Here is a 10,932-nt window from a genome sequence, read left to right as displayed (position 1 = left end):
CCCGCCTCCCCTCCACCCGCCCCCCCCCCCCCCGGCGGCGGCGCGGCGGGCGCTGCGGTCCTCCCGGGCCGGCCACCCGGGGGGCGCCCGCGGGCGGGCGGGGCGGGGCGGGGCGCGGCGGGCGCGGCGGGCGCGGCGCCTTTAAGGCCGGGCGGGGCGGGGCCTCGGGCGGGGCGGGGCCTGGGGCGGGGCGGGGCCTCGGGCGGGCGGGGCCTCGGGCGGGGCGGGGCGTCGGGCGCGCGGCGGCGGCTTCACCTGCAGTCGGGCGCGGGCGCGGGCGGCGGGCGCGGGGGACGCACCAGCCGCGAGCCCGCCCGGGACTCGGCCGCTCCGGAGGGGGCGCGGCGGCGGCGCGGCGGGCCCGGCGGCGGGAAGATGCGCGCGGGCTCCGGGGCGCTGCTCGCGCTGCTCGCGCTCTGCGGCGCGCTCGGGGTAAGTTGCCGCCGCCGCCGGCCGCGCGGGCCCCGCGGGCCCCCCCGCCCCCCCGCGGGCCCCCCCGCCCCCCCGCGGGCCCCCCGCGCCCCCCGAACCCCCGCGGGCCCCCTGCGCCCCCGGCCCCCGGCCCCCGGCCCCCGGCCCCCGGCTCCGGCTCCGGCTCCGGCTCCCGCTCCGCGCCCCCGAGCCGCGGGGCTCGGCCGCCGGGGCCGCGGGCGGGCGGCGGGGCGGGGAGCGGGAGCCCTGCGGGGCGAGCCCGCTGCGGAGCCCGCGCCCCCTCGGCGGGCCCGGCCGGGCGGGGCGGGCGCGGCGGGCACCGGGCTGGGGCACCGGGCTGGGGGCGGCGGGCGCGGCTCCCCGTGCGGGCTCCCCGCGGCGCGAGCCGGAGCCGCGTCCAGGGTCCTCGCGGCCGGCGGGGCGCGGCGCGGGGCGCGGACACCCTCGGGCGCGGCCACCGCCCCCCGGGCCCCGAGCTGCGCCCCGGCCGCGCTCCGCGCCGGGCATCGGGGCAGCCGGGGCTGGGGCGGCGCCGGGCGGGCGGGCGCCGGAGCCGAGGACCCCCGCTCCGCTCGCGCCGCGTCCCCCGCCGCCGGGGCCGCCGCCGTCTCCGCGGAAACGACCGGGCGGCGGGCGGGGGGCGGCGGGGGGCGGGGGCGCCCCGGGCGGTGCAAACTTTCCCGGGCGCCTTCAGCCTCCCCCGGGCTTGAGTGGCCCCGGCGCGTCCACCGGAGCGGAGGGAGGTTTGCGCTTCTCCCCGGCAAGACGGGCCCTGCGCCCCCCACCCCGGGGCGCCCTCGGGCGGCCTCGGCGGCCGGAGCCCGGAGCCCGCGGCAGGGCAGGGCAGGGGCTGGCAGGGCAGGGCAGGGGCTGGCAGGGCAGGGGCTGGCAGGGGCTGGCAGGGCAGGGCAGGGCAGGGCAGGGCAGGGGCTGGCAGGGCAGGGCAGGGCAGGGCAGGGCAGGGGCTGGCAGGGCAGGGCAGGGCAGGGCAGGGCAGGGCAGGCGGGCAGCTGCGCCCGCCTGGAGGCCACGCGGGGAGGCGCTTTCCATGCTGACCACCCTGAGAGGCGAGACCCGGGCTTGGGCTGCTGCTGCTCCCGGGAGAGCTGAGCTCAGCGACGCTGGCCGCGGGGGGCTGGCTCCCCGCCACGCGTCCTCCTGTCCCGCCCCGCGGGAAGGCTCCCTCCCGCACCCTGGGGCCAGAGCCTTCCGCACCGGCACTGGCGCCCAGGCCTCCAGGCTTCCCGCTGGGCCGGCGAGCTGAGGGTGCTGCAGAGACGGGGCACCCCCCTTTCTGGCCTGGCTGGGCTGGAGAGTCCGAAGAGTGGGGCAGAGGACTGCGGGGTGGAACCCCCCCTCCTCGCCCCATTTCCTCGCCGCCTCCCTCAGCGCAGCCTGGAGACGCTCTGCTCTGCCCCCACCGGGCTCCTCCCTCCCTGGTGGCCAGAGAGGAGACTTAACCTGCCCCGGCCCGAGGGTAGACTCCAGGCCCCCAGCCTGCCTCTCGCATGGCCTCATCGTTGGATGCCGCCCCCCAGCCCCCACCCAGCCCCGCCACACACCGGTGTGTTCTGGCTCAGCACGGGCTCCGCAACCCCCCTCCCTCCCACGGCACCCCGAGACCCAGGCCGACCCGCAGCTGAGTCCTGGCGACCGCGGCAGCAGGCCCCACCATCCCTGGGGGCTGGGCTCATGGCCAGAGACCTGGGCGCTCCCGGCCAGTGACAGGTTCTTCTTCCCGGTTTCAGACCCAGGGTGAGGACCCCGCAGCCGGAGGGACCTGCAAGGCCGGCTTCTCGGAGGAGGGCTACACCGCGCTCGTCGCCCCGAGCATCCCCGAAGGAGAGAAGCTTCTCACAGGTAGGGGCGCTGGCGGCGGTGCGCCCACTCCCCCACGGGCTGGTGAGGCGCACACGCCCTCCCCCGCGGGCCCCAGAGCTGCACCGGGGGACCAGGGTGGCCCAGGGAACGGGCAGGCGCCCCCCAGCATTGTTGTGCATGAAGGTCTGGGTTCCCAGGCCACCCCGGCCTGGAGGGCTGTGGGAGGTGGACGGTGAGCCCTGGGCCCGGCCCCCTGCCAGGCCCCCAGGCGCCCGTCACGCAGGAGGCGCCGCCTGCGACGGGAGTCGTGTCCGGGCCAGGCCGCGTGTGGCTTCCCTTTGGAGACAAACATTCCTCCTGGCTGCCGGGGTGTGGGGCGCCTCCCCGGCCACCCTCCTGCCCCTGCGTGCCCCACCGTGCGGCTTCGAGCCGGCTCCGGGTGACGGGGGAGGCGCCGCGGGGCCTCGGGTCTGTGTTTCTGCGTGGACTGGGCCCTGCTCGGGCCACCGACTTCCTGCACTTTGTCCCGGGTTTGTTTGAGGGACAAAGACCCGGGCAGCTGCGTGCGGGACACGCCCAGGCGGGCGGCGGGGCAGCCGGTGGCCGGGCAGGCCGGCGGTGCTGAGTCAGGGCTTCTGCCTCGCACTGAGCTGGCTTTTCTTACTTGTGGTCGCCGGAGTTGCTGGGGAAGCGGGGAGGCACGCTCCTGCACCCCGGGTTGCTGTGCGCTGTCCTCCTGCACCCCGGCCCCAGCGGCCCAGGCGGCGTGAGCGGCCGGCAGGGACGTCGCGCGGGGGCCGCGGGATCAGGCGGTGTGACTGCTTGGAGCGGCGGGTGGGCCTGGCGGCCTGGGGATGCCAGCTGGGGGGCTGCGCCTTCCCTCACACCCAGTGCCTCGCACGGCCGCCCGCAGGGGCGCCCTGACCGCCGTCGGTGAGGCAGCCCCTGGGAGGAGGCCTGCCTGTGGCTTGACTCGGAACTCAAGAAAAACGCCTCTACCGGAGGGGCGGCGAGGGCACCTGCCCCGGGGGCGAGCAGCAGGCTCTATTCTGCCATGAAAGGCCCGTCCTCTCCCAGGGCCCCGGGCTGAGCCGCCCTCGGTGCTGGCCGGTGCTGGCTGGGTGGCGCCCTGGCCCATGCCCCGGTGGGCTCTGTCTGGCCAGGGGAGAAGCTGCCTGGGGCTTAGGCACCTGGACCAGCTGGGGGGCTGCCGCTGTGCCTCTGCTTCCTGAGCGCCTGCTGGCACCTGAGCCCTGCCTGCTTGGGGGACACCTGCAGGGGCCCTCAGGCCGCAGGGACCCTGCACCCCTGCCCGCCTGCTCCCGCCGGCTCCTGGAGACTGGCTCTCCAGGTGACAGGAGGTGTCTTTCCAGCGTGGAGGCGAGGCTGGGCGATGCACACACACACCGGCCAGATCCAGATCTCTGTTCACGCAACACTGCAGCCGGCGGGCCCCAAAGGGGTGCACCTCCGAGAGGCCCCGTCCTCGTTCCGAGCCGATCGGAATCCAGTTAACAGACGGCTTGACTCGGTTGTTGCAGCGGGGAGCTGAGCCTGGACTGAGGCGTGAGGACCCGGCCCGCGGCCTCCCGCGACTGCAGAGCTCATGCCGCTCTGAGCACTGAGGGGTCCTGGGCTCCCCACACAGCTTGCCCCCCACCCCAAAGTCCAGAGTCCAGAAGGAGCGATTTGTTACCCAGTAATTAACTTGCTTATGATAAATGGATGAAAGAAATGTCGTGGCATTTTGTTTTAGGTCTAAATGAAAAGCATTTGCATTCTAAAATTTTCATGCTAATTAGGCTTAAAATAGTTTCCCCAGCAGGGGAGCAGATACTGAGGTAGGGATCCTGCAAGGGGGGGCTCTGCGGATGCGGCATTGGACGGTGGGAGGCACTGCCGAGGCGTCTTCGCAGCCTCCCATCCCCTGCCTGCCTGGCCCCGGTGTCCCTCGTCGCCCCGCCGCCGTCCTGCGTGTTCAGGGCGCCTCACTGCGGCCAGGGTCACTGCTGCGTGATGGTCTCTGACATCGGTTAAGCCCTTTCCTTAGCCTGAAACTACGCCCGCTCCAAGCCGGCGGCCGCGGGCGAGGCTGAGCCCGGCCTTCCTGTGCTGTGTGATAATTAACCACCTGCAGAGGCCGCAGCCGCTTGGTGAGGCCAGCTGGGCAGGGCTGGGCAGCCCCGCAGGGGGCCGGGCAGGCATTCTGGGCCTGCGCTGTTGGGGGGGGGGTGAGGGTGCTACCAGAAGAAAGCAGGTGCCAAGTCCCAGAGCAGAGGAAGAGGGACCTGGCAGCTCGAGACCCAATCTGCTGGCCTCAGGAGAGCCCCTCACCCATGCCGCACCCCCCAGGGAGGAGCGGTGCCCTCCATCCAGTCAGCCCTTGACTTAGCTGGGGGGCCCCAGAGGGCCACTGCCCTGTCGCTGGCTGACCACACAGGCCCCTTCAGCTTGTCCTCGGTCAGTGGACAGAATCCTAAGTGAGCGGGTCAGTTTTTCTCGCCTGACAGTGAGGATGTGGTGGATGGGGCTGGAGCAGCAGATGGCAGCGCCCTCAGGGCCTCATGTCTACACAGTAGCTGCTGTGACTCCAGCCATTGCAGCAGAGTCAGAGAGGGGAGGAGGGAGGAGCAGCAGCACCTGCACCTCCTTCCCGGGGGGAGCACCTTCCCGGCACCCACAGAGGTACGCTGGCTGGCAGGGCCCCCGCTCCTGGTGAAAGGAGGCTGGAGGTTGAGATGTCTCCTCTTTGGCTGTGCCACCCCTTGCAGGGGGAGGAGGTGGCTCCTGGGTAGAGTTGGGGTTCTGTTGGAGGGGGCTGGCTCTGGCCCCCTCTCGGGCAGGCCAGGCGTCTCACTCACCTCCACCCTGGGTGCGGTGTGTGCGGCCCAGGGCGCCCAGGTGTTTGGGGGCAGTGCCATGAAACGGCAGTTACCAGGCACTCAGACATGCTAATTGTTTCCCGGCCTGGATGCTGCACCAGAGAGAGGCCGCTTGCCCCGAAGTGCATGGCTGTGTCTGGCGTGTGGGCACCTCCGAGGCCGCTCTGGCATCAGGGACACTGGTCTGCAGAGCCACCCAGGAGTCACGCGCCAGCTGGCACTTCGGTGCTGCCGTGGGCAGACCACGGGGCGCTCGGCTCAGCTCTCAGTCCCCAGCGCTGGGGGCCAGGAGGAAAGATCCCAGCGGGGGGCGGCGGTCAGGGCCCTGAAGGTGGGTTCCTCAGGGGTCCAGGCCCAGGGCCGTGGTGAGAGCACTCACATGCGGCCGCAGTGTGGGATGTCAGGGGCTGGGACACCATCTGCACCCCCTTGGGGTGCACCTGTGGGCCACCCCCTGGTCCGGGTCCTGGCTGCCTGCAGGGGCCGCGGTTCTTGGTGAGGGGTGCCAGGCACCCACATCAGGTGAGAGCTCTGGGCCTGGGCTCCTTCCGGCCTGGGGCCGCCTCTGGCCCCCATAGTCCTCTCTGCACCCTTCCTCGAGTGACCCCCACCAGCGACCTTCACGGCGGGCCTGCCCACGGGGGCCGAGCGGGCTCTGCCTTGCCCGTCAGCCCCGTCAGGCGTGTCCGCTAGTGATGCTCCGCCCCGCGCCGCCGTTTCATCTCGTCTCCAGGACCCCACGCTCGGCCTGACACCTGCTGGGCCTGGCGAGGGGCGCTGCCCGCCGGGGCCCTGGCTCGCCCGAGCCGCGGAGGGGCTGCGCCAGGCTGGGCTCCTTTCCTGCCTCCCCTTCTCGCTTTCTCTTAAGTAGATGCCAGAATTAATCACGAGCCGTGAGCCAGCCAGCAGCACTTGCCACAGAATGGACCTATTATTCTGACTTTTGAAGGAGCAATTTTGACTTCGAGTGAATTCCACGATTCTACTGTAAAGCCCCGCGAGCTGCAGCCTCTCCCGCGGGCGGCGCAGGTGCTGCGGCGGCTGAGGCCTGCGGGGGCTGGGCCTGGCCTGGCTTCTGCCCAGGGGCCGGGTCTTGCCCGGGCTCGAGGCTGCCCTCTCCTGGTGGCCTCCGGTACTGCCCGGGCCGTGCCCAGGCGGGGCTGCCAGCCCCAGCGGATGCCCGGGAGGTGGCCCGGCAGGGGGCTGCCCATGCCCGCCGCCACGGTGGCCCCGCACCGCCCTTCCCGGGAAATCCGCGTACTTTGCGGACTGTACCCGCCTCCCGGGGCAGTGCAAACACCGCCTCCCTCTTCCCGGGGACCCTCGGGGTCCTGGGGCGCCCCCCCACCTCCCGGGGAGGCAGCAGCCCTGGCAGTGGGGAGAGGAGGTGCAGGCAGGCCTGACAGCGGGCCAGGGGCTCCCTGGAGACCTGGCGGGGTCCCCGGGGGCTGTGCCAGCAGCTGGCCTCGCCGGCTCGTAGCATCCTCCTGCTGGCGGGCGGGGCCGGCGGCTAAGGTAACCTGGGCCCGGCCAGGTCTGCCCGGGAGAGCCCCGTGGGCGGGTGTGGGCGCAGCGTCCGGCCTCGGGCATCCAGCTCCGTGGGGGAGGCTCTCGGCAGGCAGCCCCGCTCCCCAGCAGGAGGCCCTGCCCTCTGACTTGGAGGGCCCAGGGCGGGGCTCACCCCTGCATCCTCTGGCGGGAACCTCGCATCGTCTGCCGCTGGCTGGGCTTGGGTGGTGACCCCGAGACCTGCCCCGCGTCGCTTGGAGGAGGGGCTCTGCCGGGACCACGCTGGGCCCCCCAAGGGTGGGTCCTGGGTGAGCCTGGAGGCCCCAGTCCATGCCCAGTGGTCCCCTCAGACACACAGAGAGGGACAGGTGGGCGTGGAGAAGCGGACGTGAGGACGGGGCAGCGATCGGGCCGCAGCCACAGCCTGGGAGATGGACGGGCCTCCCCAGGCGCGTGGCGACCCCCAGGCCTCCCCGGGGAGTACATTCCTGCTCCCCTCTGCCCCCAGTCTGTGGTCTGGCCCCAGGATCCCCACCCCACGGAGCCTGGAGGCTTGAGAACCTGCCTGTCCACCCCCAGGGAAGGGTCTGGTCCAGGCCTGAAGGCTTCAGGGTGAGCGGGCACCCCAGGTCCACGGGGTTCTGCCTGGGTGGGATGGGGCAGCCATGCCAGCGGGCGCCCTGCGGCCCCTCCTCCGTGCCCCCGCAAGAGGCTTGCAGGGTCCTCAGGCACAGCTGTGAGCTGGCATGTTGCCTGTGCTGAGGCTGGGGTGCATGCAGTGGGGGGGGGGGGCACACCTCTTGCTTCTTGCTCCTTCAGTGAGGGGTGTGCAGCCCGGGCTGACCGCTGAGGGACCTTGGGCACCGACAGCATGGCCAGCTGAGTGGTAAAGCACTCTGGGGGAGCACTGGCCCTTGGGGGACCCTGTGGCCCCTGGCTGACCCCAGTGGGGAGTCAAGACAGTGGCTGTTTGTGGTCTTGGCTGGAGCCTCCGGGACCAGGCTACTCACCGGTGCCAGCTGTGTGAATCCTGCCAACCATAGGTGAGGGGCGCCCAGTTCACCCCTGCAAGACAGGGGTACTGGCGCACAACAATTTTGGGGTTGCGTGTTTAAGCTCCGTATCTGGCACTGGAGCAGCTGCGGTTCAAGCGGGGCCAGCCCCCACCCTGGGCACCCGCGGAGACAGCGCCAAAAGGCCAGGCCGCTCGGCCCAGGCTCCGGATGCAGCCCCGTCGCAGCTGAGTGGCGCCAGGTGCGCGGGGGCCTGCGGGGGGCACAGCTCTGGCCGGTGGGTACGGCGAAGCCCCCTGGGGCCTCCCTCCGCTCCCGCCCTGAGACCTGACCAAGGGGCGGCCACCCTGCCCCGCGGAGTCGACTCAGAGGCAGGCGTGTTCCCAGCGCGTGACCCCGACGCCAGGCCAGGTGCTGGCTCCCGGGCCCCGGCCGCCCCTGCCTGCCCGTCCGGAGCCTCACCCGAGGGTGCGCCCTGGCCTGAAGGCCTCGGTCTCGCTGGACCGCTGCCCCTGGGTCCTTTGGTCCTGCGTGGCCTTTCCCTGCTGCCCTTTGCATCCTCTGTGTGGGCAGAGCCCCTGTGGCAAAACGTGTTCTTAGAAGTGGATGAATAAATTACGGGGTGTGCATGGACAGCGCCGCCCGCCCCGGAGAGCCCGGCAGCCCCAACGTGAGCCATTCGCCATCGTTGCTTATGAATCGAGCTGTGCTGGGACTGGACCACGCTGGGTCGTATTTAACGGTCGAGCGGGGTGAGCTCGTGGGGCTGGATGTTCAGAGGCCCCCCCGGCTGTCTGAGCCCCTCCCGCCCTCGCGCAGACACAGAGAAGGGGTTGTCCACACCGTTTTATCTACTTCTTACATTTTAAGATAAAAACAGACTCGCAGCCAAGGGCTCGGGGCTATGGCGTGGTGATCGGAGGCCATAAAATTGCAGAACTTGGGCTGTCCTGGGAGCAGAGAGGCCTCGCCGGTACTTCCTTTCTTAAAGGAGCTGGAGAGCTTCAAGCTTGATCCGTGGAGGGCAAGACAGCCTTCCGCAAGGGATAAGACTTACACGCCTGAAAGGTTAATGGCTGGGAAGCGTCAATTTTCTACAATCCTGGCTAATAAAAATAGCTTATAAGACATAAAATGCCCGCTGCCAGCATTAACAAAGGCCTTTGAAATCCATTTTGAAGTCTTGGAGTCTTTGAAAGTGGGGGGCAGTGTAGAGTGATGAACTCCAGTGTCTGTCCTGCGCCGCCGTGGGGTGGGGCGGGGCGTCCGAGGGTGCAGGGGTTCCTGGGCCTGCGGGGTGGGGCGTCCGAGGGTGCAGGGGTTCCTGGGCCTGCGGGGTGGGGCGTCCAAGGGTGGAGGGGCTCCTGGGCCTGCAGGCTGCTGCAGGTGTGTCTTTGTGCACGTAGCTCTGTCCAGCTGGGTAAGCCAGGCCAGAGTCCGTGGGTCTTAAACGCTTAAACACTAGCTGCTGCCAGCACAGCGTTCTCCAAAAGTCTCTGGATTTTAAAGATGCTGATAGTAAAAGACTTGGGTTGCCGCCCCCGAACCTAGAAGAGGGCTGACTGCACTCCTTAGATGGAATCCAGCACATGGAGCTTCTGGAACTTTCAGGGCTAAACGGGGGGACGGGAGAATGAGGACCTCCTTGCGGGAGGCTCCCCTCCGACTCCCGCTTGTCTGCTTTACTTGGGATCCAGGGTTGTGTGGGCAGAGCAGGGTCCCAGGAACTTGGAACAAACCGGAATCCGGAACGCCGCCTTGTTGCGCCCGAGCCTACCAGCGCCGCTGGCCCTTAGAGCCCATGGACGGCGGCCCCGCGTCCTGCCTGGCCGACTCAGCGAGCCGAGGGCCCAGGGCCTGCCTTTCCCGCATTTCTGTGGGGGGGATCGAGCTCCCTGTGGACCGGCGTGGAGACCCGCAGTCATGTGTCTGCGTCTCGGTTCTGAAACGCCGTCTCCTGAGCGGGCACCGGGGGCTCTCCCCTGCCGGCCGCCTGCATGAGAGGCCGGGTGGCTGAGATGGGAATTGGGTTTTTCAGCACTGCTAGCCTGGAAGTGTCCCTTCCCTGGGAAAGGGGACATGGGAAAGGGGGCAATGAAGGGGGTGGCTCTGCTGTGAGGTGAGAGGACGGACCGAGGCTGCAGCTCTTTCTGGTTGAAAAGTGCAGATGAAGGAGAGCCACTGGCAGCCCCTGCTGCGGTGCGGGGCCGGCTGGACTCCCAGGCTCACCCACGTGTGTGCATGGGCTGTGGTTAAATCAGGCCGCCCACCTGGATGGGTGGGGTGGGGGGCACGGGGTGATGGAGAGTGGGCCTTTGGGCCCAGGATGCAGTGCTTATCCTCGGTAACTTCGGTAATTTCAAATTGTGTCACTATTGGGTTTTTCTCCCTTCACAACAGAAGCACAAAAAAAAATTCCTTTTCCAGCAGACCTTGGCTACCCTGGTGCTGGCGCTCAGGCTTGTTGGAGACATGCCCCTTGTTGGGTCTAACAGGAGGCTTCTGGAAGGATTTCACTCTGTGATGTGCCAAGAAAGAGTCCCCTTGTGAGTTTCTAAGGTTGCAGTTTCAAGGACACGCTAATTAATCACCTCCTCTGGCCGCAGGGGAGCCGGGGGACTGGTCCCCATGGGGGAGGCTGTGGTCACCCTCTGTCCACCTGCTCCTCTCCACTAGACAGAAAATGGCATTGCTTCCTCACTCTGAAAGGACGTTATTTTTATCAGGAAGTCATCCCTCCATGCGGTTATCTAGGAATTGTCTTATTGCATTTCTACTTTATCAGTTTTGAAGTAATGTTATTTCCTTCTTGCTTAAATGCCAGGCGGGTGAAAACTTGTGGTTGGACAGTGGTGGCGTCCATGAGTGCTCTGTTTGTTGCAGAAGTTGCCGGTCACTCTCAAGGCTGGAAATGCTGGGAGGCGGGGGCACCTGGGCAACTCCAGACTCTTGTCTGTGCTCCAGAGTCCCAGCAGCTGTGGAGGCAATCGCTTATCTATTTATTTCCTAACATATTGCACAGTTAATCTCAACTCACCGTCTCCCAGTGGAGCTGCTCTTCATGAGACTGTAGCCTCTCTCCAGGAAGTTATTTGATTTTTGATGTAAGGAAAAGGATTAATGTGGTTGGATTTTGATAAGGCTGGCCGTCTAGCAAGGCACCCACATGCTCATCCTGCCCATATCGCTGACAGTTGGTTCGTTATGCAGGAGCACTGCAGAGCGGCGATATGGGGCATGCAGAGATAATTGTAGTTTTGCTATTTAAAAAATAA

At 68.7% G+C, this 10,932-nt stretch overlaps 1 protein-coding gene across 1 annotated transcript in view; it reads left to right on the top strand.

Annotated features, from left to right (window-relative positions):
- Positions 1 to 375: 375 nt before the first annotated feature.
- The window catches only part of CDH4 (cadherin 4), a gene marked incomplete at both ends in the record, with an annotated part of 123,483 nt that continues 112,926 nt past the window's right edge, over positions 376 to 10,932 (top strand). Inside the window, 2 exons of the mRNA XM_084246592.1 lie at positions 376 to 432; positions 2,181 to 2,292. Of these exons, the coding sequence (XP_084102718.1) occupies positions 376 to 432; positions 2,181 to 2,292 (169 nt within the window). The remainder of the gene's footprint in view (positions 433 to 2,180; positions 2,293 to 10,932) is intronic.

This window comes from Talpa europaea, assembly GCF_964194135.1.
Source record: "Talpa europaea genome assembly, chromosome: 11".
NCBI lineage: Eukaryota > Metazoa > Chordata > Mammalia > Eulipotyphla > Talpidae > Talpa > Talpa europaea.
Note: the sequence above shows the minus strand (reverse complement) of the source record. Positions and strands in the feature narration are given on the sequence as shown.